This window comes from Pseudoliparis swirei, chromosome 15 (assembly GCF_029220125.1).
Source record: "Pseudoliparis swirei isolate HS2019 ecotype Mariana Trench chromosome 15, NWPU_hadal_v1, whole genome shotgun sequence".
In the NCBI taxonomy this organism is placed as follows: domain Eukaryota; kingdom Metazoa; phylum Chordata; class Actinopteri; order Perciformes; family Liparidae; genus Pseudoliparis; species Pseudoliparis swirei.
Genome location: NC_079402.1, coordinates 10814388 through 10835850, shown reverse-complemented (window position 1 = coordinate 10835850; position 21463 = coordinate 10814388). Strand labels below are relative to the sequence as shown.

Here is a 21463-nt window from a genome sequence, read left to right as displayed (position 1 = left end):
ACAAGTAGAGACTCAAGAATATTTGCCAAGGGTGACCACCGATGTCTCTCAGCACAGCCAAGCCCCCCGTGTCCGGTCAGATGGCCTCCAGGTTCTTCAGCTATATCAGATATTTCAAGCTAGGCCCCTCCACTTCCTGCTCCTTCTGTTCCACCTCCAGACCCGCTATTCACAACATGAGCACTGCGTTCTAAAGTACTTGCTTTAAAAAAAAACTTTTTGTATGTAATGTAGCTGTACTTACAAATATGTACTGTTGCATGCAGTATGGGTTCAATTGCATCTTGAACTTTGACCGTCTTACTCATTTATCTGCTACTGAAGGAAAGTAGTACAACCTGGCATTCAGGCATTGTGGCATACTGCAAGCCTTTTTCTGGTATACTTTATGGGTACGGATAGGCATTGAAACATAACCTGCCAGACCTAAGATCAACCAGTGGGAGTCACTCTTGTTCTCTTTGTCCCTGCTGTTGATGTATAAAAGTCTCAATTAGTGCCCTTTAAAAAAAAAACTAATTACTACAATTATGTCTCCCCACACTGCCCTCCCTGTTGATACTGGGCTGCATCACATCAAACCATCACAGCTTCCTCCAGACCTTATAATTAAGACTATCCTTCGATGTCTGCATGCTTTAATATATTGAAACATGCAAGAAAGAAAGCTGGTATAAGAAATGTTCCAGTTATGGTGATAACATTCAGACATTTTACATTTAAATGTGTCTAAAACAAGTGTTGCTACATTGTAAGTGAATTATTTCCTAAACAAAGAACACAGGGAGTCAACCTACAATTTAAGCATTTCCTTTCAAAAGTTTGCTTGTAAATTTACATATTTAGAATAATCTGAATTAGTAATTCCTATGATTATTCAGTCTTTCAAATGCATCATGAGTCTTGTTGCTGCTGATATAGTATAATTTATGCAGTAAATATTCATGAATATCAGGGAGAATTACATTCAGAATGTCTTGGATTCAAGCTCAGTCCATAATGCCATAAAGCTCAGTTATCTACATGCTACCAGGCTGCAGGCTAAGTGTCAAATATAAAATAAAAAACCAAAGACGTCATTCGATGTAGTTACAACGAGGTTTTATTGAACATTTTTGTGTACAAACAGGCTGCAAATGCCTTCCAAACATGTTTGCCCTCAGAATACGGTATTCCTTTTTACAGTTCTACAAGCAGAACATTGAATATTGAACAGGAACAAGAGCTAAAAAAATTGAGGAAGGTAAAAAGTGGTTGGCCAACAAGTCTCATCCTCAGCTTTATACGTTAAGTGTCGAAACAAAACTATCATGTTTCCAAAGGTTAAAGTAGTCAAATTTAGTCAGTTGATGTTGTGGAAGTGGCAGTAGAGGGTCATTTGATAGTATTAACTATAGCATGGACATGGCATAAATGTACAATAAATGGACGAGTTTTCTAACTTTCATGTAGAGCAATATGTTCCATATCCTCAAACTATTCCACAGAAAAATTTAACCTTTTCTACTTGATTTAATGTGTCCTGTACAGAGGGACTGAGGTTATGGAGGGTACATGCAGTTACACTGACAACCAACAGACCAAAAACAATGCAGATTTTAGAGCAATATAAGACTCTTGTCCTCTACCACATACCGACAGCTCGGCTTTTCAATAAGACGAGAGGCGTACCGGCTCAACCCGAGACGATAACGCGTCAGCGGACGCCACAATAAATAAAACGGAAACCAAATAATGTACTCTCTAGTATAATACATATTATACAACTCCGTGGAAAATTATCAAAGTTTGAGTTGCGTGAACTCGCAGAATGTACCTTTTTAAAATGGACAGGAACCTGCATCTGCCATTCAATCTAAACCAGATCGCTGGACAATCACAGGGGCCAGTCTGTTGTACAACACATCTTTAGAGTCCAAATGTGTTTGCAGTTGTACACAGTGGTTGTGATTCTTGGACAAAATAGTAACAAACAGTTGTAACTTTAACAGGATGTTCAATAAACAGACTGTAACATAAAACTTACATTTCCCCAAAGAAAGCACACCACATACAGACCATTTTCCGAACATTAATTTAGCTTTAGATGATATCATATCATAAATAAATAGATGCAGAAGACCTTCTTATACCGAACTGGGACGAAGCATAAATAAATTACAATAAAAGGCAATAAAAGGTGCGGAAATTTTAAGAGCCAAACAAGGAGAACGGCAAGGAAGTCGGTCTTTTGCCCAATTAAGACCGACTTTACAGTTTGAATTGCAGCATCACAGTAAGATGAAGGTGGCAAGTAGAGCGGGCATGTACAGTACGAGCTAAGACCATGCTTAAGGTTAAGGTCCTGTCTTAGTCTTTAAGAGATGAAAGGTGTGTGGCTGTCCTCAGCAAAGGCAACAGGAGACTGAACAACATTTCAGAGTACCACAGACGCGAAACAAAAACAGAAAAAGTGACGAGGCACGATAGGGTAGAATAGTGTAGGCAATCGGGATTTGTTGTATAGGTGACGCATGAATGGATGAATGAATGAATATATTCTCTGTCTCACATCCTAACATATTAGATGATGAAACATTGTGTGCATGCTACAGAAGGCCCAAATGAGTGAAAGCCCATAAAAAGGCGTGACGACTTTCAGAATAAAATCTCGACATTGTTGTTTCTTGGGTTGATACAATAATGACGTGTTAGTCTATTTTATGATGTGCATATGAATGTAAATGACTTAACATGTTTAAATGTGCTGATAATAACACTTACTCCAATACGCCCCTCCCTGGGTTATCTTAAACGTGGACACAACCACACACAACCTCTTATCAGATCCATTCAACGGGTGTTTGCGCTTCAACAAATGGTTCACATTTTTTGTGAACCTGTCTTTTAAATTGGCCAAAACGGGACATGCTGTAATAATGTAAACCAAGATCCTCATGGGCTACTAACATCCCAAAGTCTATGATGACACATTTGTGAACAAAACAGCAACAGCAAGAACAAAATGAAGAAAAAACAACAACAATAAAACATGCCTGCATGTTAAATCAAGGACAGCGAAATTAAAATGAGATATGGATCCTTTTAAAATCAACACAACATTATTTGAGCTTTTAAAATTTACTCAGAGTTGGATCCCTTCAGGCTTAATAGGATGAAGAAGAATTAAAGAACATATGCATGAGATAAATAAAAAAAAGATGTGAGGAGAAGATGAAAAAAACAATAATAATATTCCTTCATTATAACCAACAGATATGCTCCTTAATGGACATAAATGCAGAGTGCTCTCAGGTTAATCGAGTTGCAATACAGTAGTTCTAACATCGCGCGAGTGCACATCTGCAGCCACAGATAAAATGGTACAAAAAAGTCACTGTCATATGTGTGTGAGTGTGTGTGTGCTCGATTATGACATTGCATAATGTCTACACTAGACAGGCGACGGTCTCTGGATGTGAGCCTTTCTGCTGAGGAACACCCAGCAGTTAAAGAGCTTGTGCCTTTTCCACAGCAGCATACAGTCATGTAACTACAATGTGTGTGTTACCGTTAGAATAATATTTAAATGAATAATCGGTAGGCTGGACAGAACAGCTGAGTAAAATTCTATAAGAACAAGGCTAAATCCTGCTTATTTACTGCAGGACTTGAAGTCAAGGCTAAGACCTACCACTTTCTTAATCAAACAGAAATAAAGTTCACATAAAAAATTAAAAATAAATCCCCCCCTGGCCCCAAAAATAAATTACAATAACAGCAACAATGATCATACTGTTGAACAAAAAGAAGAAAAAAACAATACAACTTTAAGATTATGTACATACTGTATCTGTAAATACAACCACTTCCTTTTCTCCTAGAAACAAACCATCAACATATTCATTTGGCAAGATGTTCTATGTTACAATAACAAGGACCTTGTGTCTGCAAAGGTATGCACACAAACAACTCCTATGTTAGAAAATATATTGCTTCCTCAATATTCAAGCTGAAGACTATCTTGAGACACAAACAACACAAAAACAAGACATTTGCTTTTATGCTCTTGAAGAACGCAGGCAGTCAGATTGTGTATTATTAATCATCCTGTTACATTGTATGATGTCTTACAGTCTCTTCTCAAGCTGCAGTTAGGATTTGTTTACGTTGTAAACACTTTAACACACAGGTGCTTACACAAAGAAGAAAAGCCAGTACTGTGGCAGCTGTGGATGTTCGTTTTTAAACTCCTACAAACAGCACACGTGTTACCTCTCGCCTTTTCAGTAAGACAGTAGGTTATGTAAGACATGGTTAGAATGTTCTCCTGCAGGACATGAAGCAATGTTTGAGGTGGATCAACAGATTTTTTTCTTGAGAGTTGATGATTGTCCAAAATAAACACACATAGAGGATAATGCCCAAACAAAAAAAGATACGTGGAATTTCAGATTTGTTAGCAAAAGAAATCAAGAATCAAGAAAGATGTATTTCGTTCAAATATGGACTGATTTGGACAACTTTTTGTTGTTTGAACTACAACTGTCTACACGCTGTAGAGGTTCAATGTTGAGACCAACAAAGAGCACGGTGGAGACATGTAGAAGGCAGACATGCCAACATCATCACTGAAGGTAGAAGGAATCATATTAAATATCAGGAAACAGGAGATATGAACCTCAAGGACCTGCATCCACTGAGCTTCGAAGACTAATGGCGCCCTCCTGTGTTTGAGGGAGTCGGGGCAACGTCAAAGACGATCCTTCCCAGCTGCCTGACCCTAATGTGATCAGTTAATTCAAAAACACACTACTACAGGCTCACTTTGAGCCACGGTCCATTTCTATTTCACTCCTTCATTGTCCAAGTCTCAGAGTCAACGTTAGCTCTATACTTCAGTGGAGAAGAGGATGCTCTGTCGTTTACTGTCTGGGGTGGGGATCGTCTCAAGCTGGAGGAAATACAGCAACACTTGTACCTGCAATGGAAAAGAAAACGGAGGAAAGAGTATTTCAGTTACAAGAACAAAATACTACAAGACAAAATGCCAGATGGAGATTTCTATGGCGCACCTGTGCCATGACTTCCAGGGACCAGCTGTCCCCCATACTGATGGGCTGGGTGGGGTTCGTGGGGATCTTGCTGTCCTTCTCGGAAGGCCTCAGCAAGGTCGGCCCAAACACCGTTGCCAGGTTGTGGAGAGACATCTTGTTGATGCTTTCCTTCTCTGCCACCCTGAGGAGCAAATGACCAGTCCATTAGTGGTGTGGAGAGGTCACTGGAGCATGAAGGTGATGTTAATGTGCGGTGACTGAGCTGCTGCACATGCAAATACTAAAAGTCTGACAGCGGAAGAGAAAATATTATTTAAAAGGAACATTGTGACAAACAGTTTCCACTATTTTCAGTCATTTTAGTGTCTAAATTATTAATTGATGAATCAAAAAAATAATAAACAGATACACTGACATACTCATTTTACCCCTGGCAGCCACAGTCAAACAAACATTGAACTTTCCATAGTTTTGCCGATATACATAAGAGGTTGTTTCCTTGTGACTCGACAACTTCCAATCTCCTCCTTCCTTCACTATGTTGTATCTGCATTGTTAGTGCTCACATACTGTAATGTTTAAGCCATTTTAATTAAAACCACCGCCAGGAGACGTTCTGCTGCTGAAGGACATCCCACAAGAGTGACTGCATTTGCTTTAATAGTGTAAATGAAGTCCCCACAACCAAACTAAAGGACACCATCTTGAAAACAGTCACAGTAATTCTCCCATTTGCAAGTTATTTTTAAAATATTAAATAGACATTTAGATAACAATGATAAACAAAAGGACTTTGTTCACTCATCCGCTTATGTGGGCATTCCAACCTATATTTTATGCAAGAGTGTGTGTGTGTGTGTGTGTGTATTTACCTCTTCATGTGATCCAAAAGGAAGAGGAACGTGACGAGGTTGGGCTCAGGCAGTGACAGCAGGAGGTTCAACATACAGCTCTCTTTGGCAACACTATCAGACAGAGCTGCACAGGAGGAAGGGAGATCGTACATGAACTTGTCTCTGAACAAGCCACAGTCGACATATAGAAGTTGCAACTACTGATAAGTAACTATATGTTTGAGAAAGTCAATTGCCCAGAGACTTACAGATGCCGCCTGCAAAACTGGGGTAGAGGTCATCAGTGAAGAGCGGTTCTGGCAGCTCTCTGAAGTACAGCTTCAAGGTCCCAGCGATGGCATTGACGTCCATCTCACTCATCATCACTGACACGTCTTTATGATCTGCAGGAGAAAGACAAGAGCAACATGAAGACAGGAGGTCACGCCCCCCAATGCGAGGGGATAAGACGGGGAAAAACCTCGGCACAAGCAGCAGTCTCTGTGCGTCTTATTCTTCACACACACACACACGCACACACACACACACACAAAATGCAAATGCAAGGTCATACGTAATTAGTTCGTACACCTGGTTAATCGTTGGACATCAGAGAAAACAGCTCTTTTTTTCTTCACCTCCATACGTACTGTATGGAGATGAAGGGTTTACTCACTGGTGTCAAAGGCGGTCTTCAAGGCCTGAATGTCAGTGGCCACTCCGGATACTCTGTAGATGCCCACCTCCTCCAAACCCCGCCTTTCAATTTCCTCTAGGCACTGCCGGACAATGTAGGGAACCTTGGAGCGCTCTCTCCTAGACAGAGACAAGCATGAGCGGTCAACAACAAGCAGTTCATATGAAGTGAAACACTGCACAGCAGAAAGACTGAATCAACAAAGAGGCTTTTTTCCCTTCATTTTTTGGGAGAAAAAAGGTTAAAATGAACATGGCTGTGTTGTTATGACTACTTGAGGGGCTAGCTTTGTCTCTGGCTCTTTGCTTGTGTTGCTGTTAAAATATTCATCCGTAGCACTAATTGATTTTTGCTGGGTAAATAATGAAAATCCACTTGCTATCTCCAATTCTCATTTACACCACCCATCAGCAGCAACAACGGCCCAAAACACAACACATTGATGCTTCTACTACATGCTACATACTACACGTGAGGGCTTTAACATTTGCGTCACTCAAATTCCGGTAAAATAATATACCATGTTACTCTCAGCATGACATTGCAGGACGTGAGGAGAGAAACAAAAAGAGTAGCACATACAATGCATCGAAGAAGAGGAGGCCTGAGGAACGCCATTAACAAATACACATGTTTTGTGATGGATGAACGTCGACTCACCTGGTCACCGTGGAGATCTTGACACCAAACACACCCATGGGTTTCCGCGAGGGCATCCTCTTCAGGCTGAACTCTCGGCTGGTGAACTTCATGGAAAGTTTAACCTCGATCTGACACAGGAAAAAGGGGCTTCAAGTTAATCAGGTTTACAAGCCAGACATCCAACTGCAAAGGCTTTCCATGATCTTGAGGAAATCCTGCCATGTTGAAACCAGATGAAGACTTCAGAGGGATAACTGAGATACATTTATATTACTTAACTATAAATGTACGGCTGCATTGCAGCTACAAAACAGTGACACCCATTCCGAGTATTCTGAGAATCTACGCACCCCGTTCATGGGAATAACTGTTCTCTGCCAGTCTTTGCCTTGGAGAGTCGGAGGGTCGAGCTGGTGGAGATAACACAAAAGGACATGTTAGTATATGTTAATGAGAAGTATTTCATTTGAACTACAGATGTATTTCATGACATCCACACAGTTGATCCTTATAGATCATCACTCGTGATTGTTGAAACAATTCAAATGGTCTACAATCATGTTTGAGGTTTTTAATGCATCGCTTACATTTGTGATTGAGTTTTGCATCGGACATTTTACTTCTGCCTTGTGATGTTTATTCGCTTTGTTAAGATTGAATAGAGCATAACGTTAAAATTGCATCAACGGGACAAATCTTCCCTCTATCTTAGTGGAATGTTTTCAAAGGTGGTTTTGTTGTATTTTCATAAATATGATAAACAAATGTAACTTGTTTAAAGAGACTTCACGCCCAAACACTTTGATGTGAAGAGACATGCCATCTGGGACAATAAGACAGAGTACACACACAGATCTAACACAACCAAATAAACATACACACGGTCTACTCTGTATGTTCAGTGTTTACCGAAGCCTCTTCTGGGAGTGCGTAAAGCTGGATCATGTTTCTCATAACTGGATCTTTCACAGCTGAGCAGCTCTTTTAAGCCGTTTATCTACAAATAATTGCATTCCATGAAAAAAACAGCAACGCTCCTTTTTGCTTCCTGATAAAGTTTTTGGCCAAGAAATGTGATTCTATTTTCCACAGCCTTTATTGGTGGAACAATATTTCTAATAAATCACAGATCTGTAAAACTACACTGTGTTTAATGCTGACGTGAAGCAAACAGTATGAGTTTAGAAACACTGCGTTAAAAGATAAAAAAGATTTTTAGAGCACATTCAGATGGAGAAAGGCCTGTTTATACATGTTGTTGATCAGACGTATAATGTATACAGATACAAATACTATATCCTATTTGAGATTAATGTGCATGTTTCAAAATAAATAAATGCATTCATGAAGATTGAGAGAACACTGAAAATGTTGTATGTTGTTTAAGTTATAATGAACATTTAAAAATGTGTCTGATCCAAAATATAATTTGTTGACATTATGATAAGGATGTAGTAACTTTAGCTCACAGTGTCTGGAGACACTGAATAAATATAGTGTTGTCTGAAATAATCTCATAATATCAGCCTACAACTGTTTTTGTACCATTCTGTTTTGTGGGGAGTAATTAACCGTCTCTTGTCGGGCCTTAGTGTTGAGAGCCAAAAAGATTTAAAATTCCCCTCAGAGGTTAGAAAACATTGATGCAGTGCACTGTGGCTGAAAATGCATCGAGAACAAAGAGAAATAAACATGTATTAGAAACGCATTGAGGCAGTTAAATGTCAAACATACCATCCAGGTGTTGGTAATTTACCTGGATGGTATGTTTGGCCTCGTTAACAAGTTACGGGTTATTTTATTCTATTCTAAACATTCATTACGTTGGTTAATGACTAAAGCTGAACCGTAATCTGCGGGAAATAACAGCTGCTGCGGCTGTGGCGAAGGGATTCAGTTTCATGTCCTGGATTTACGAAAATCCTGCGGAGCAACGTTCTCACCACTGTGGGTGTCTTGTTTTGAATGACATCATCTGTCAAGACGTGGTCCTGCCACAGGAACCACTAGGTGGAGCATGTGACTCGAGAGAGGCTGCTGCAATGTGAACAAAGTCTTAAGGAATACAGGCTGCTCAAAATGAATACTGATAACATAACGTGAAGCCGATGTTGCATTTATCAATGACTGGTTAATTTAATCATTGCACATATAAAAGGGGACTGACATTCGTATTTTTCCCAAGGTTTTGTATTTTCTTAATTTTTTTCTTGCTTTTTGTTGGAGAAAAATACCAAATAAGATAAACATCTTTCAGAGCCCGAGACATATGATGTCATGCACAAAGACAAACATAAACACAAACACTGCCCTGCTGTGGGTGGAGGAGGAAGAGAAGGAGGTTTTTTGAGGGGGATGGGGGGGGGGGGGGGGATCAAAGACGAGACTTGTGTTTCCGACATATTCTCTCTCTCTCGTATCTTTCTCTCTCTCTCTCTATTGTATCTTTGCTTTCTCTCTGCTGATCTCCTGATTGACACCTGGCATTACCCTGTAGACTGGCGTTGTCTTGGCAACCTAATCACCTGCTATCTTGACCTGCTGTTAACCTGCAATCATCCGGTCCCACCATGGACGGATTAAGAAACCACGGGCCCTGAGTTTAGGGGCCCATGAGCTCAGGGGCCCCCTGAGCTCATGGGCCCCTGGTGCCGGTAGGCTCGTTCGGTAATCCATCCCTCAGTAGGACTATTGGGGCCTTGTTACTGACATGAATGACTTAAGCCTAGCATATACCGGCATACGGCGCATCATGTCATATCATCATATTCATATCAATACAATGTTAATCACAGCGACGTCACGCGCGGAGGCTCAGGCCCAGGGGCCCCCTGAGCTCATGGGCCCCTGGGCCTGGGCCCGGTAGGCCCGTTGGTTAATCCATCCCTAGGTCCCACTGCCAGACGGATGAGGACAGCATCTCTGTTGTTTAGGATTCTGGGGTTTCATCAGGATTTTGGGCACTTTTTACAAAACGGAGCACCTGATAATATTGACGTCATTTTCACACGTGCAGGATGGCATTGCTGTTACTCAATAGCCGTTGTAGACTCTGGAGTGTGAGTCATGTGGGGAACAGCTTCGCGTGGCAGCACAGTGAGTAATAGCTCATTGGCATGGAAATTATAGCTTTGCGTCAATTTATCAGGAATCCGGCACATCCTCAGAACAGCGATTTCTCTCCATAAAACCAATCGACCACCCATAAATATTAGGGTAATTAATTACAGTAATTAATCTAATCAGCAATTTTTACATCATGCTCAGTTCAAGTGGCTCACTGAGCAATAATATGGATTTCATGCTCCGTGGCAGTTGTGGTGACATAACTGCGTATCGGGGGGGGGGGGGGGGGGTGACATCATGTCATACCGGGATCTGTCCTTTCCCCATGATGCGGTCGGTGCCCTCCCCGTCCTCTTTGTTTGGCTTGGTCTTGTTGTAGCACTTCTCAAAGCAGAGCAGCCTCAGGGTCTGAGAGCCCTCCAGCTCAATCTCAAACTCCTTTGGGGGAAACAAAGAAAAGGTTGTATTATATTTCATTTGAGTAAAATTACACTAATGTAGACTGGAATAAGAACAAGAATGACAATATACCGTGAGAAAAGAAATCTGCATCCACCCTACATTTTAATTAAATTAAATACATCCCACCACACAGCTGACCAACATTTCCTCTAATTACGTACGGGGGCACACTGCATATGTTTCGCACATCGTTTTGAGGCCCATACTGTGTTGGTTCACTTAGCATTTGGAGAGATGCGAGTCATCAACAGCAGCTCCTCATTAGCTGATATTATTTCCACCTTGCTGAGCAAAGAGTCTTTGGGTTCACGATGGGAAAAAGAATTGTGCCACGCATGAACCGATCCACTGATTGTGCTTCGAAGCTCTCCTCTGTCCTGCTAACCTCCAGCTCCGCCATCGATGCAGTCGTGTATGTGTATGTCTGCGTGCGTACAGTATGCATTCACAGTCGGGCTTACTCGAAGATAGCCAGCCAGATTACAAGACCAGATGTCAGATACATGACAGGCAGCACACACTGTACCAGGAAGAAACTGTGCATGTCAAAATGCCATCATTAACTTTAGAAGGCCTTCAGGCGACGCAGACACTGCAGTGTATTCATTAACTGACCCCCATATTATCTACAAAGACTACGAAGACTCTGCCGGGACATTTCTTTCCAACTGGAACACGTGGAGTTGCATGCTTATATGGAGCCAGACTCTTACCTCGTTCCATTTGGGTTCAGTGGTGTATCGATACACTCTCGTCTTGGCTTTATTTGCAAAGAAGCCAAAGGAATCCACCTCCAATGTGCAGTAGAGATCTAATAGAGTATTGAAAACAGATGCCACTTATAAGGCTACTGAATTGTTCTTTGTGGATGCAAAGTTAGACATTATCCCCAGAAAGCAACTGGGGTATAAGTCACGTTAAATGTGTCCAATTGTTTTGATGCTGGTGTTTTGAGACTCAGTAAATATACAAAACGGAAATTACTACAATGTAAATCCCAACGAATTAAACAAAATCTAAGGAGTGAAACTTAAAAGATGCATCTCAACTGAAAGTAAAATCTGAGGGAAACATACTTCTAAAAGCCTCCACACGAAAAAAACCCCTGTAAAAGTCAGTTTTCCACTGCACTGTGGTCAAATTAAAGTTGAGCTTTCTCAGTAACTCATTTAGTCTGATTATATGTGCTCTCTGTTGTGTGCATGAAGGCTAAAGGTGCGTGACTCACTCAAACTCTGTTTGAGGCCGGAGGCAGAGTGGACGATTACATTCAGGAACCCGTGGAGACCGGGGGCTTCATCCTCTGGAAAAACAGTCAGGGAAGTAAAAAAGACAGCGAGAGGGGAGTTATTATAAAAGCATCCAGATCTCTTGTTTGTTCTGGAGCAGAATCAGACATGGAAGGAAGGAATAAAACAGCCTTCTACAGTAAGAAACACGTGGCTTAAACCTCTTAAAAGTGGCACTTTTTCTCCCCATATGAATCTAAATCATTTCTTTCGGGCAATCTTTGGAATCGGGCATTATTATCTATAATGCGTTTGAAACATACAATACATGATTATAGTGCATGTAGTTTATGCTTATAATGCATTTTGAACAGACAACTACTGCAACTATGGGAATATTAATACACTGTCTATGATCCTTGTCAATGACCAGCAATTCTCAAGTATTATGATACATGATCTATAAGTCGTTATGAAGCAATATGTATAAAGATCGTTGCTTATTTCGATAATTATACAGTGATAAAAGCAGATTATAATGCATTACAGTTGTGTTTATGATGCATAATAGACATAAGTCTCATAGAAAGTCCTCAAACAACTTTGAAAAGTAAAAAACGGTCCCTTACCTTCTTTGTTGATGCTGAGTGGAATATGGTGGACAGTCTGCAGCTTGACACAGGAGCTGGTCAACATTTGCAGCTCCATTGAAGTCAAGGAGGAAGTTTTCAAACCTTGAGAGAAGACAATAAATGTAGAGTGTAAATGATATTGTAGATTGGTCTTTCTCTCAAGGTTGTTGGATTATTAGTATCCACATTTAGCCTCAACATTTCGTGGTTTGTCTCTGGGATGTTGTTTGCAAATAAAAATAAGACATTTTACAGGACACCTACATTTCTTCTGCTGCTCCTTCATTATCTCCCTCCACTCTGCACGTTCAAAGTCGGACGCAATCAGGAAACTGTAACTCTGAACACAAACACACACACACACACAAAATGGCTGTTATTACCTCCACGACTAATGTGGGGAGAGGCAGATTAAAGGGATACGTGTCATCTGTGCTAACATGCAACATCATAACATTTAAACTGCACTTGTGAATTCTCGCCCAGCTGGCTTTACGAGATGGAAGATATCAGACAGAAACTGATACAAGAAAGTCCAAGTACGAGACAGATGAAGGGGAATGAATCGTAAGGAAGATAAGCTAGGGGATATAGTGCTTCATAGGAATGAAGCGAAGGACACCAACAATGCAAGAAAATGAGAAGAACAGATGAAATATGGAGAAGGAGAGCGTTTGGGGAGCAGCAGGAGGAGGACGACGAGGTCGGAGAGTGTCATCACCTTGCCGTTCTTGTTGTAGACCCTGATGGGCAAGCTCGGAGACGTTAACAGGAGCAGGGACTCCTGTTCAGAGAGCTTCTTCTTGAGCCGGTCGATGACCTTTGAACCCTTGTTGCCTTTCTGAAATCACAGAGGTGAAAACGTCAATGTCAAAACCAGACTTTTCTTTCTTCGTTCCTGAACAGATTTTCCACGCTACCTTCTCTCTCTGAATCTCGCTGCGGAGGTGTGAGATCTTGACCTTCATGGCGTCGAGCTCTTCGTCAGGGATCTGGGGGATGGTAAGGGGCTCGGCCTCCTCGGGGTCCTGGAAGGTCAGCTCAGTCAGGGGAATGTACCACTTGCTGTCGTACTGTTGGTTTTTACTGCATTGTGAAGAGGGGAGCATGGATGGTAAAGGGTGAGTAAGAAAGGAGGAGGCGAAAGAGGAGTGGATTGATAAGATGGATCAAAGATGTGGATGAATGGGGGGGGGGAGAGACAGTGGAAAAGGGAAGAACAAATTAAGTTGACAACAATTAAGAAGCAGGGTAACTGTGTTTATGAAAAAAAGTAAAAACGTTTTGTTTTGTTTGCAAAAAATAAGTAGTTACAGGTTTTTTTCTGGATAGAATAATACATTTTAAAATACACTGATACAAACATAAATGTTTCAGAAAATATATAACCAGAAATAGAACAGCACATTGAGTTGTAAATGGATAGCAAGAAGTCAGTGTGTTTACTTTTTCAAAAAAATTAAATAAATCTTGTGTAGCTCAACTCTTACAGATCTCATTAATAGTGAAATACATTTTAAACTGTAATAAAATACGATCTGAGGTATCCGAACATCTTCTGCATCACCAAGCTACGGCCATGTCGCTCATCTATAAGACACAAAACAGCCACTTGCAACGTTTCTTACCCTCCGATCTGTTTCTTCAGCTTGGCGCAGAGCAGCAGATCAGTGAAGAGGAAGACGTGCCGCAACTTCCTGGCGCCCTCCACCAGCTCCACCATGAAACTGTCCCTCAGCAGCTGACGGCTCTGTGACGACAACAAACGACAGCCGTCGGTTGGTAACGCTGCTCCAACTTGTGGACAGGAAGCAGTTAGTTTGCAGAGCTTTTATATTGGTGCTGCATTCCTCCTCCTTCTCCTCCTCCTCCTCTCTTTTACCAGCAAGACAAAGAACAGAGTGGAGGCGAGGAGGAAGCCAAGGAGACGAGAGTTAAGCTCCTCTTGCTGCTCCATCGTCAACATTTTTTGTTTTACTAATCATCCGTGACAATGCTCATGTGCAACCTACTAATGTTAATTGAATATTAACCAAATCATTCCCTCAAAAGTGTGGAGGGTCTTGCATTCATTTGCACTCGTTTCACTAATCACCCGGTAAATGCTTTTGTCATATTCTGGAATGATAATCCAGGTTGTGGAGGAATGAATGAGGTAAAGGCAGACAGGGAATCGCTGATGTCAGACTATATAATGAGATGTGTAATACTGTCATCTGCCAAAAGGGGACAGTGATGTCTTTTTCCACATATGAAAACACATTTGGACTTAACGGAACATGGAGCAAAGAAATGCCAAACCACAACTCGGTAGTAAATGACCCACTTCCACAAGCTCACAACCAGGTTTTACTGGTGGTGCAGAGTTTAAATGATGAGCCAGGAGAGGTGGAACTAACCCTAAAATAAAAGGTTGTGTTTTGACTAAGCACGCAAACAAAGCAAGGCGGATCTAGCGGGGAAGTGACCTTGTAAATACACAATGTAGCACATTGTTGCATTTGCGTTTGTTCTTTTGATTGCACAAATCTCAAATGGATTTCACCCACAATAACTTGATCTGAGCTGATGTTTTGCTTTAATTTCAAATGTATTTAGTTCGGTAAATACTTTTGCGAAGCTGTCATGATAACAACAAATTTAATTTAGCGTTAACCATTTTTAAAGTAGGCACTGCTAGTGGAAAACACTTTGAAATAGGAGCACCATTACCAACATGCAGAAATAAGGGTTTTACAGTCCATCTACTGCTGCTACAAACCAAATGAGAAACTACAGACGTCCACCAAGATTTGCTTACCACTTTTAATGCATGTACTAGCACTTCCTATTCACTTCCATGTTGTTCCAGGGGCCACAGCAGCACCCCAACTACCCAACCGCACATCAACGGCCTGACATCCCACTTGTTCAGAGACAATCACATCCCTATCGTCATCTTTGTGTGCCCTCCCTTCTCCCTTCTCCCGTCCCCTTCCTCCACCCCCCTCCATCATGACCACACAGCAGCGAGCACACTGAAGTGGAGCTGATGCCTGTGCCGGAAGGTTCATGTGCTCACAAACTCTGACTGGACATCTGCTGGAAAAGGATCACGCCGTGTCAGACGGCGTTAACGCTGGTGCATGATGGAGCGAGTGAAGGGAGGCTGGCAAAGACAGAGTGAGCTTGAAAGTATTTCAAAAGGAAAGCAAATGGCTCAAAGAGAACGCAGGACGAAGTAATGGGAGAAACAGAGTAGCGATGGAGTGCACGTCACAGTTTCTTACTGTACTGATACCCAACCATGTGACTGCCCCACTGCAGGATCTATTTTTAAGGTGTTTCTTCCTGCACATACACTTGCAAGCACACAAGAAGATGCTGCAGCAGATTACAATCAGGTTTGGATCCCCCAAGTAAGGATACAAGTCCAATTCCCAGTGGTGGATGTAATTGTTCATCACCATCTAGATAATGAAGTATGCAATGATGACGGCCAGTGATAGATGATTAAGCTTCTGTCTCGTTGGCACAGTTCTCGATTGTCGACTGGGATGCTAGGATTTGACAACATCTAATTTCCGGATCCAGTTTGTGTTGTAAAACAGAGATATGATAACATTTCTCTTTAAAAACTGTTTCTGGTAGGTATTCATCATTCAGTCTCCATCTGTGGGCTTTGGGACTTTGATACCACACAAATGGCACATCTATGAAATGATTCCACATGCAATGGACTCCCCTGAGGATATGTTCTCACTACTGTATAAAACAAGGCCCTGTCTTGTATTACTTATATTACTCTACATGATGTCAGGCTGGTCTATATTTAGGGTGAGTACAGTACAGTTGTTACAATGAAACATTGGGCACCCTCAGTTTTGGCATGTTATTTAAATAGGACATGAGGAGTTAGGCATACTGGAGCTTGTGCTATACTGTGAAGCTATACATGTATATGAAAGTGTTCAGCACATCATCACTCTGATCCAACTGGGTGCTGTAATATGATCACGGATTTGAGGTTTAAAGGGCATTTAATTCATTGGCAATTACATTTAGTGTATATATGGATTCGACTTACACATGTAATATGGAAATAGAAAAAAAGACTTGCACTACAGCCACACATCAGACTCTTGTTGTACAGTTCTGTGTTTAATATCTACCTATTTTCCTATTTGTGTAATTACTTCTTCCTTCTGTTTGTATTCTTCTCTTCTCACATTATTTTTTAACCTTTCAAAGAGTAACTGAGCCCAACTGTGTTTCTAATGATCCTGTTTTTCCAGCCAACTAGTGGCGGCAACATGCTCTTTCCAAACCCTGTACTGCTCTAGCATGGCACAATGGTGCTCCTCTACATCACCAGCTGGCTGTGGTCACAATTACACCAGACCACACCTGACCACACCTGACCACACTGAGCTGTGGTGTTGGGTGTGGCCAGAGGTTCAAGAGGCTTACAGTCTACACCTTTCATGCTACTGTGGCCAGTGAATATATGTTTATCCTCCTTCTAAAATGTAGTTTGTAGTTAATCTTAAATTATGATGTTTTCTTTGGATGGTAATCGGAGAAGACAAAATACAAATTCTGTTTATCGAAAAAGAAAGTAAGAAGGATTACTATACACAAAGCACCCTAACTGACACAGTTACAAACGCTGACTCACACTGATCACACAATAAAAGGAGGGATTACAGCTAGATTAGGGATGTGCAGGCTTCCATCTGTGGAAGTAAATGAGAATCATCTCAAGAGATAAAGCAAGACTGGGCATGAGACTACTGGGACACAAAAGCATCCTTTTAACCTGCACATCAATTATGGCATTGAAAACCCTTCACCAAATCAGAATCAATGGGTTATGAAAATAATTTGTTTATCAAAAAGAGCCTAAATAATGCTGTTCTCATGAATTATGTTATTTTAACACTGAATAAGACTTTGACTCGCTGAATGAACAAAGATACTTTTTACCTTCGCATTCGAGAATGCGGAAGGATATGTTTTGATCGCTGTGTATTTATTTATTTATTTGTATGTGTGTTATTCGCATAACTCAAAAAGTATTAAACCGAATCGCATGAAATTTGGTGGGATGATTGGTTATTATCCGGGGACCATTTGATTAGATTTTGGGATCGATCGGGTCAAAGGTCAAGGTCATGAGGTACCAAAAAAGTGACTGCGGCGAAGGTATGCGCTCTACCGAGTGCCCGTTCTAGTTTGTTCTTGTTTAATTAAGATTTATACTTTTATCTTCGAACGCAGACATATTGCAGTGCCTACATCAGTAATCTGATGAATTATAAAATGTGCTTTGCACTGCTCCAGGGGGGAAAGACATCCTTAACAAACCAGCTGTCTCAGCGCATCAGATGACATTTTCATAATATGAAAACAGCCAGTAGGAGAAATCAGACTATCTCTATTTCTCATAATAGCTGGCCGTAACATGAGCAACACCAACGTGGAAGGAGAGCGACGCGAGGCAGAGCTGACTGCAAGGAATGCAAATTAAATATTGACCATCTCTTGGAGGAGCCTTGCTGAGTGTGTGTGTGTGCACCAGTAATGGCACGGATTCACGAAAGATCCATGTTTATTTTTAGAAGACACGCTTGAAGGGGTTTCTCTGCTGCTTGTGTGTTTTTCTGTTGTGTACAGTGTGTGTAAAACAATGTGTGTGTATGGGGAGCGGCTTGCGTTATGATAGAGTGAAAGACAGACATACAAGTGGTTAGCATTATTGCTTGAAACACACACACATACACACACATACACAGACACACACGGGATCTAGGAATGTGCCACACCAAGCAACTGTCTGATGCAACCCAATAATTGGGATTGAACTGGTCTAAACTTGGTAGGTATAGACCAGATTTGTCATAACAATATAATAAACATCTGCTTCCATCTGTAGCTGGGTCTGCCATGTTGTAAACCTCACCAGACAAATACAGTGAGTCATAAGATGTGTCTGAGTTAATATTACGCTCACACACAACCCGCCACACACACACACACACACACACACACACACACACACACACACACACACACACACACACACACACACACACACACACACACACACACACACACACACACACACACACACACAAAGCCACAACAATGTGTTGTTATGCTGTTGATATGTTTAGGTGGAGATGATTATTTTCAAGGTTTAAGGATCATCTTTATTTCCCCTTTGACACTACACACAAACGCACACACACCGTTCCCACAGGACAAAAAGAGGAGCTAGGAGGTGAATGGAGATTTAGGCAGCGCCATCATTTGCATTTTAATTAAGCAGCTTCTGTTTGTCCCCTCTCCTCTGCTGGCTGGGCGATGGCCTCTGGGGGCCACTTGGACTGTTCTGCTCTCGCATGCCTCCACTAAACAAACCACAAGTTACTTACCACTGTGTACACGTGGAGGGTAAGCGTGACACTTCAGCGCTCCCTGAATCCTCTTAATTTCAGGTCAGATTATTTTAACGAGCGCGTTGGCCTCCTTCCTGTTTTCAACGCTGATGTTATCGGAACGTTGTAGTCGCTTCCAATCGGCACTGCAGCAACTAGATGTTGGTCATGTTGCCCACACCCTTAAACCATCAGTGTTAATTTAACTCTGAGAACGTAAGGTCAACACCATGCTGATGTCTCTTTGACATGTGTGATTGTTTGACCAGTGCACAGCGCTCTGGGCAGCCACGCCACTCGGTACCAATAATAAACCAGCAACCGAATAATAAATGAAATTGTGCCTGCACTTATCAAATGTGTGTCGACAAAACACGAGTACAAATGAGGGCAACTCCTTCACTAAGTTAAACCCCTCAAAATCAAAGGCCTCAGTTTCCCCTTGGACATCTGAAGGCACAACAAAAGAACTGTTATCAAAACTGTCAGGATGTTCAGGGACATCAGGGAGAGGTCAGAGAACAGGTTCAGAGGGCGAGGGTACGCTGACTTGGCAGATCAAATCATTTGATCGTTTTTACATTTACATCTTCTCTACTAGAATGAATTCAAGATTGACTGAATTTAAGCATTATCCTCTTTTTTAAATGCAAGACCTCCTCTCCTCAACCTTTTCAGGTAACGACAGACGTTTGAAGCGAGTTATATGTTGCAGCTCAGCAGCTGAAATGTAGAGAAAAAACCTCAGGCCGATTGTATACTCGAAAATACAATATAATGAGCTCCACTGATTTCCATGCGCTGCTTCCATGTATCCATAATACATATTTGATGACTGGTGTGGAGGTCTGGACGGACTGGGATGGAACTGGGGCCTGCGGGGATGGGAGGGGAAGTGTGTGTGTCCGTGTGTGTGTGTGCATGTTAAAAGACAAACAGGAGAAAGAAAGCGAGTAAATGGAACAGAGAGCAAGAATGTGTGTGTGTGTGTGTGTGTGTGTGTGGAGAGAGAGGGTGGGGTAATGACCCCACCGTGAGCACAGGGAGGAGCCGTCTCAGCCTTTTTCGCTCGTTCGCTCCCACCCTCCATTTATGAATAATTAACTTGTAATCTGCCAGTCAGAGCGGACCGATGGCTCATTACAAGGCATTATGTGCGGCAGTGTCACGCAAGCTATCAGTCAAAAGGCGTCCATTCAAGTGCGTCAAGTCATCTCCGGGGATGACAGAGACAGTGGGGGGTCGGCTGTGTGTGTTTGCGTTAGGGGAGCCGGAGGGATGGGAAGCCACAAGAGAGACGCAGCATCTCTCTCAACGAGGCAACCCTGGTATGACCAAATAAGGACATGGGCTCTGCTTTCGGCTGCAGATTGGCGGCTCCTGTACGCTCATTCGGCAAATACTTCATGATTGTTCAGAGGGCGGAGCTATGACATCATCATGCTCAACATCAGAGCTGGAATGAGTTGAACTGATGATAACAATGACTATTGTCTCCGCTTTACAATTACCTGTCTGTGGAGCGGGTTGTATCATTATTATGATAAAAACATCATTGTATCACTATTATGATAAAAACCCTTATTTTACCATTATTTTTGTGAAAACAGTTAATCAAATCGATTCAAACGGACGGTATGAATCAGATAATGATGCATTATTATTTGCTTTATTTCATAGACATGATTTCAGAGATGCATTAAAACAAAAATGTTTTATGCCATAACAAAACATGTAATAAATGCCATTGTAAATCACAACAACAGTTCATCACATTATATCTGCTGCTTAACTTTCCTGTCAGGTTTTCTATCAAAACCACTTTGTTTTAGTCCAGTAAATTAGTACGCAGTCCAGCCAAGTAGAATATCATATTGCCTATTCGCTGTTTGAAGAAGAGCATGCCAATCAGGTGTAAAACTAGAAAGCAGAATGGAGCTGGAGTGTTTGGTAAATCTCACCTCTCCCTTCTTGACCGTCATAGACTGCCGCCGGGGCGTCGTCTCCTCGTTGATGCTGGACAGGAAGTTCTGGGAGATCCGCAAGGCGTCCTGCAGAAGCGGGTGGTCCGGGTGGCTGGTGGGCGTGTGTTTGAGCAAGTCCTGGAGTACAGAGGTAGATGTAGAAATATTAATTTAGGTCATAATACTATTGGTAAATCAAGTAAGCTCCTTTTCTTCCTTTGTTTCTTGAATGCGAACAGGAAGCGGTCAAATAAAGTGAAAAGACTTGAAGAGTCAGAAACTCTTCCTGTAAAGCACGAGGTAGTCCAAACAAGGTTTGCGTTTAATAAACACAACTTTGGTTGAGTACTGATGGAGAAACTGTCATATAGATGCTGACAATGCAGATTTGAAAGAAATACCTGAAATAATCAAAAACTACAAATAATAAAATTACATGTTACATTCTGACAACGTTATGTTAATGTATAGTTCTCATTTGAT

The 21463-nt window shown here is 41.5% G+C and overlaps 1 protein-coding gene across 2 annotated transcripts in view; it reads right to left on the bottom strand.

Annotated features, from left to right (window-relative positions):
• Positions 1-1084: 1084 nt before the first annotated feature.
• bcr (BCR activator of RhoGEF and GTPase) overlaps positions 1085-21463 on the bottom strand; it is a 73582-nt gene continuing 53203 nt past the window's right edge. For both annotated transcript variants that reach the window (XM_056433013.1, XM_056433012.1), the window contains 16 exons: positions 20978-21118; positions 14226-14347; positions 13518-13683; positions 13319-13438; positions 12862-12937; positions 12595-12699; positions 11965-12039; positions 11450-11547; positions 10581-10712; positions 7559-7618; positions 7227-7336; positions 6546-6685; positions 6139-6273; positions 5909-6014; positions 5055-5217; positions 1085-4960 (listed from right to left, as the gene is read on the bottom strand). In XM_056433013.1, coding sequence (XP_056288988.1) covers positions 4871-4960; positions 5055-5217; positions 5909-6014; positions 6139-6273; positions 6546-6685; positions 7227-7336; positions 7559-7618; positions 10581-10712; positions 11450-11547; positions 11965-12039; positions 12595-12699; positions 12862-12937; positions 13319-13438; positions 13518-13683; positions 14226-14347; positions 20978-21118 — 1839 coding nt within the window. In that variant the 3' untranslated portion in view covers positions 1085-4870. The remainder of the gene's footprint in view (positions 4961-5054; positions 5218-5908; positions 6015-6138; positions 6274-6545; positions 6686-7226; positions 7337-7558; positions 7619-10580; positions 10713-11449; positions 11548-11964; positions 12040-12594; positions 12700-12861; positions 12938-13318; positions 13439-13517; positions 13684-14225; positions 14348-20977; positions 21119-21463) is intronic.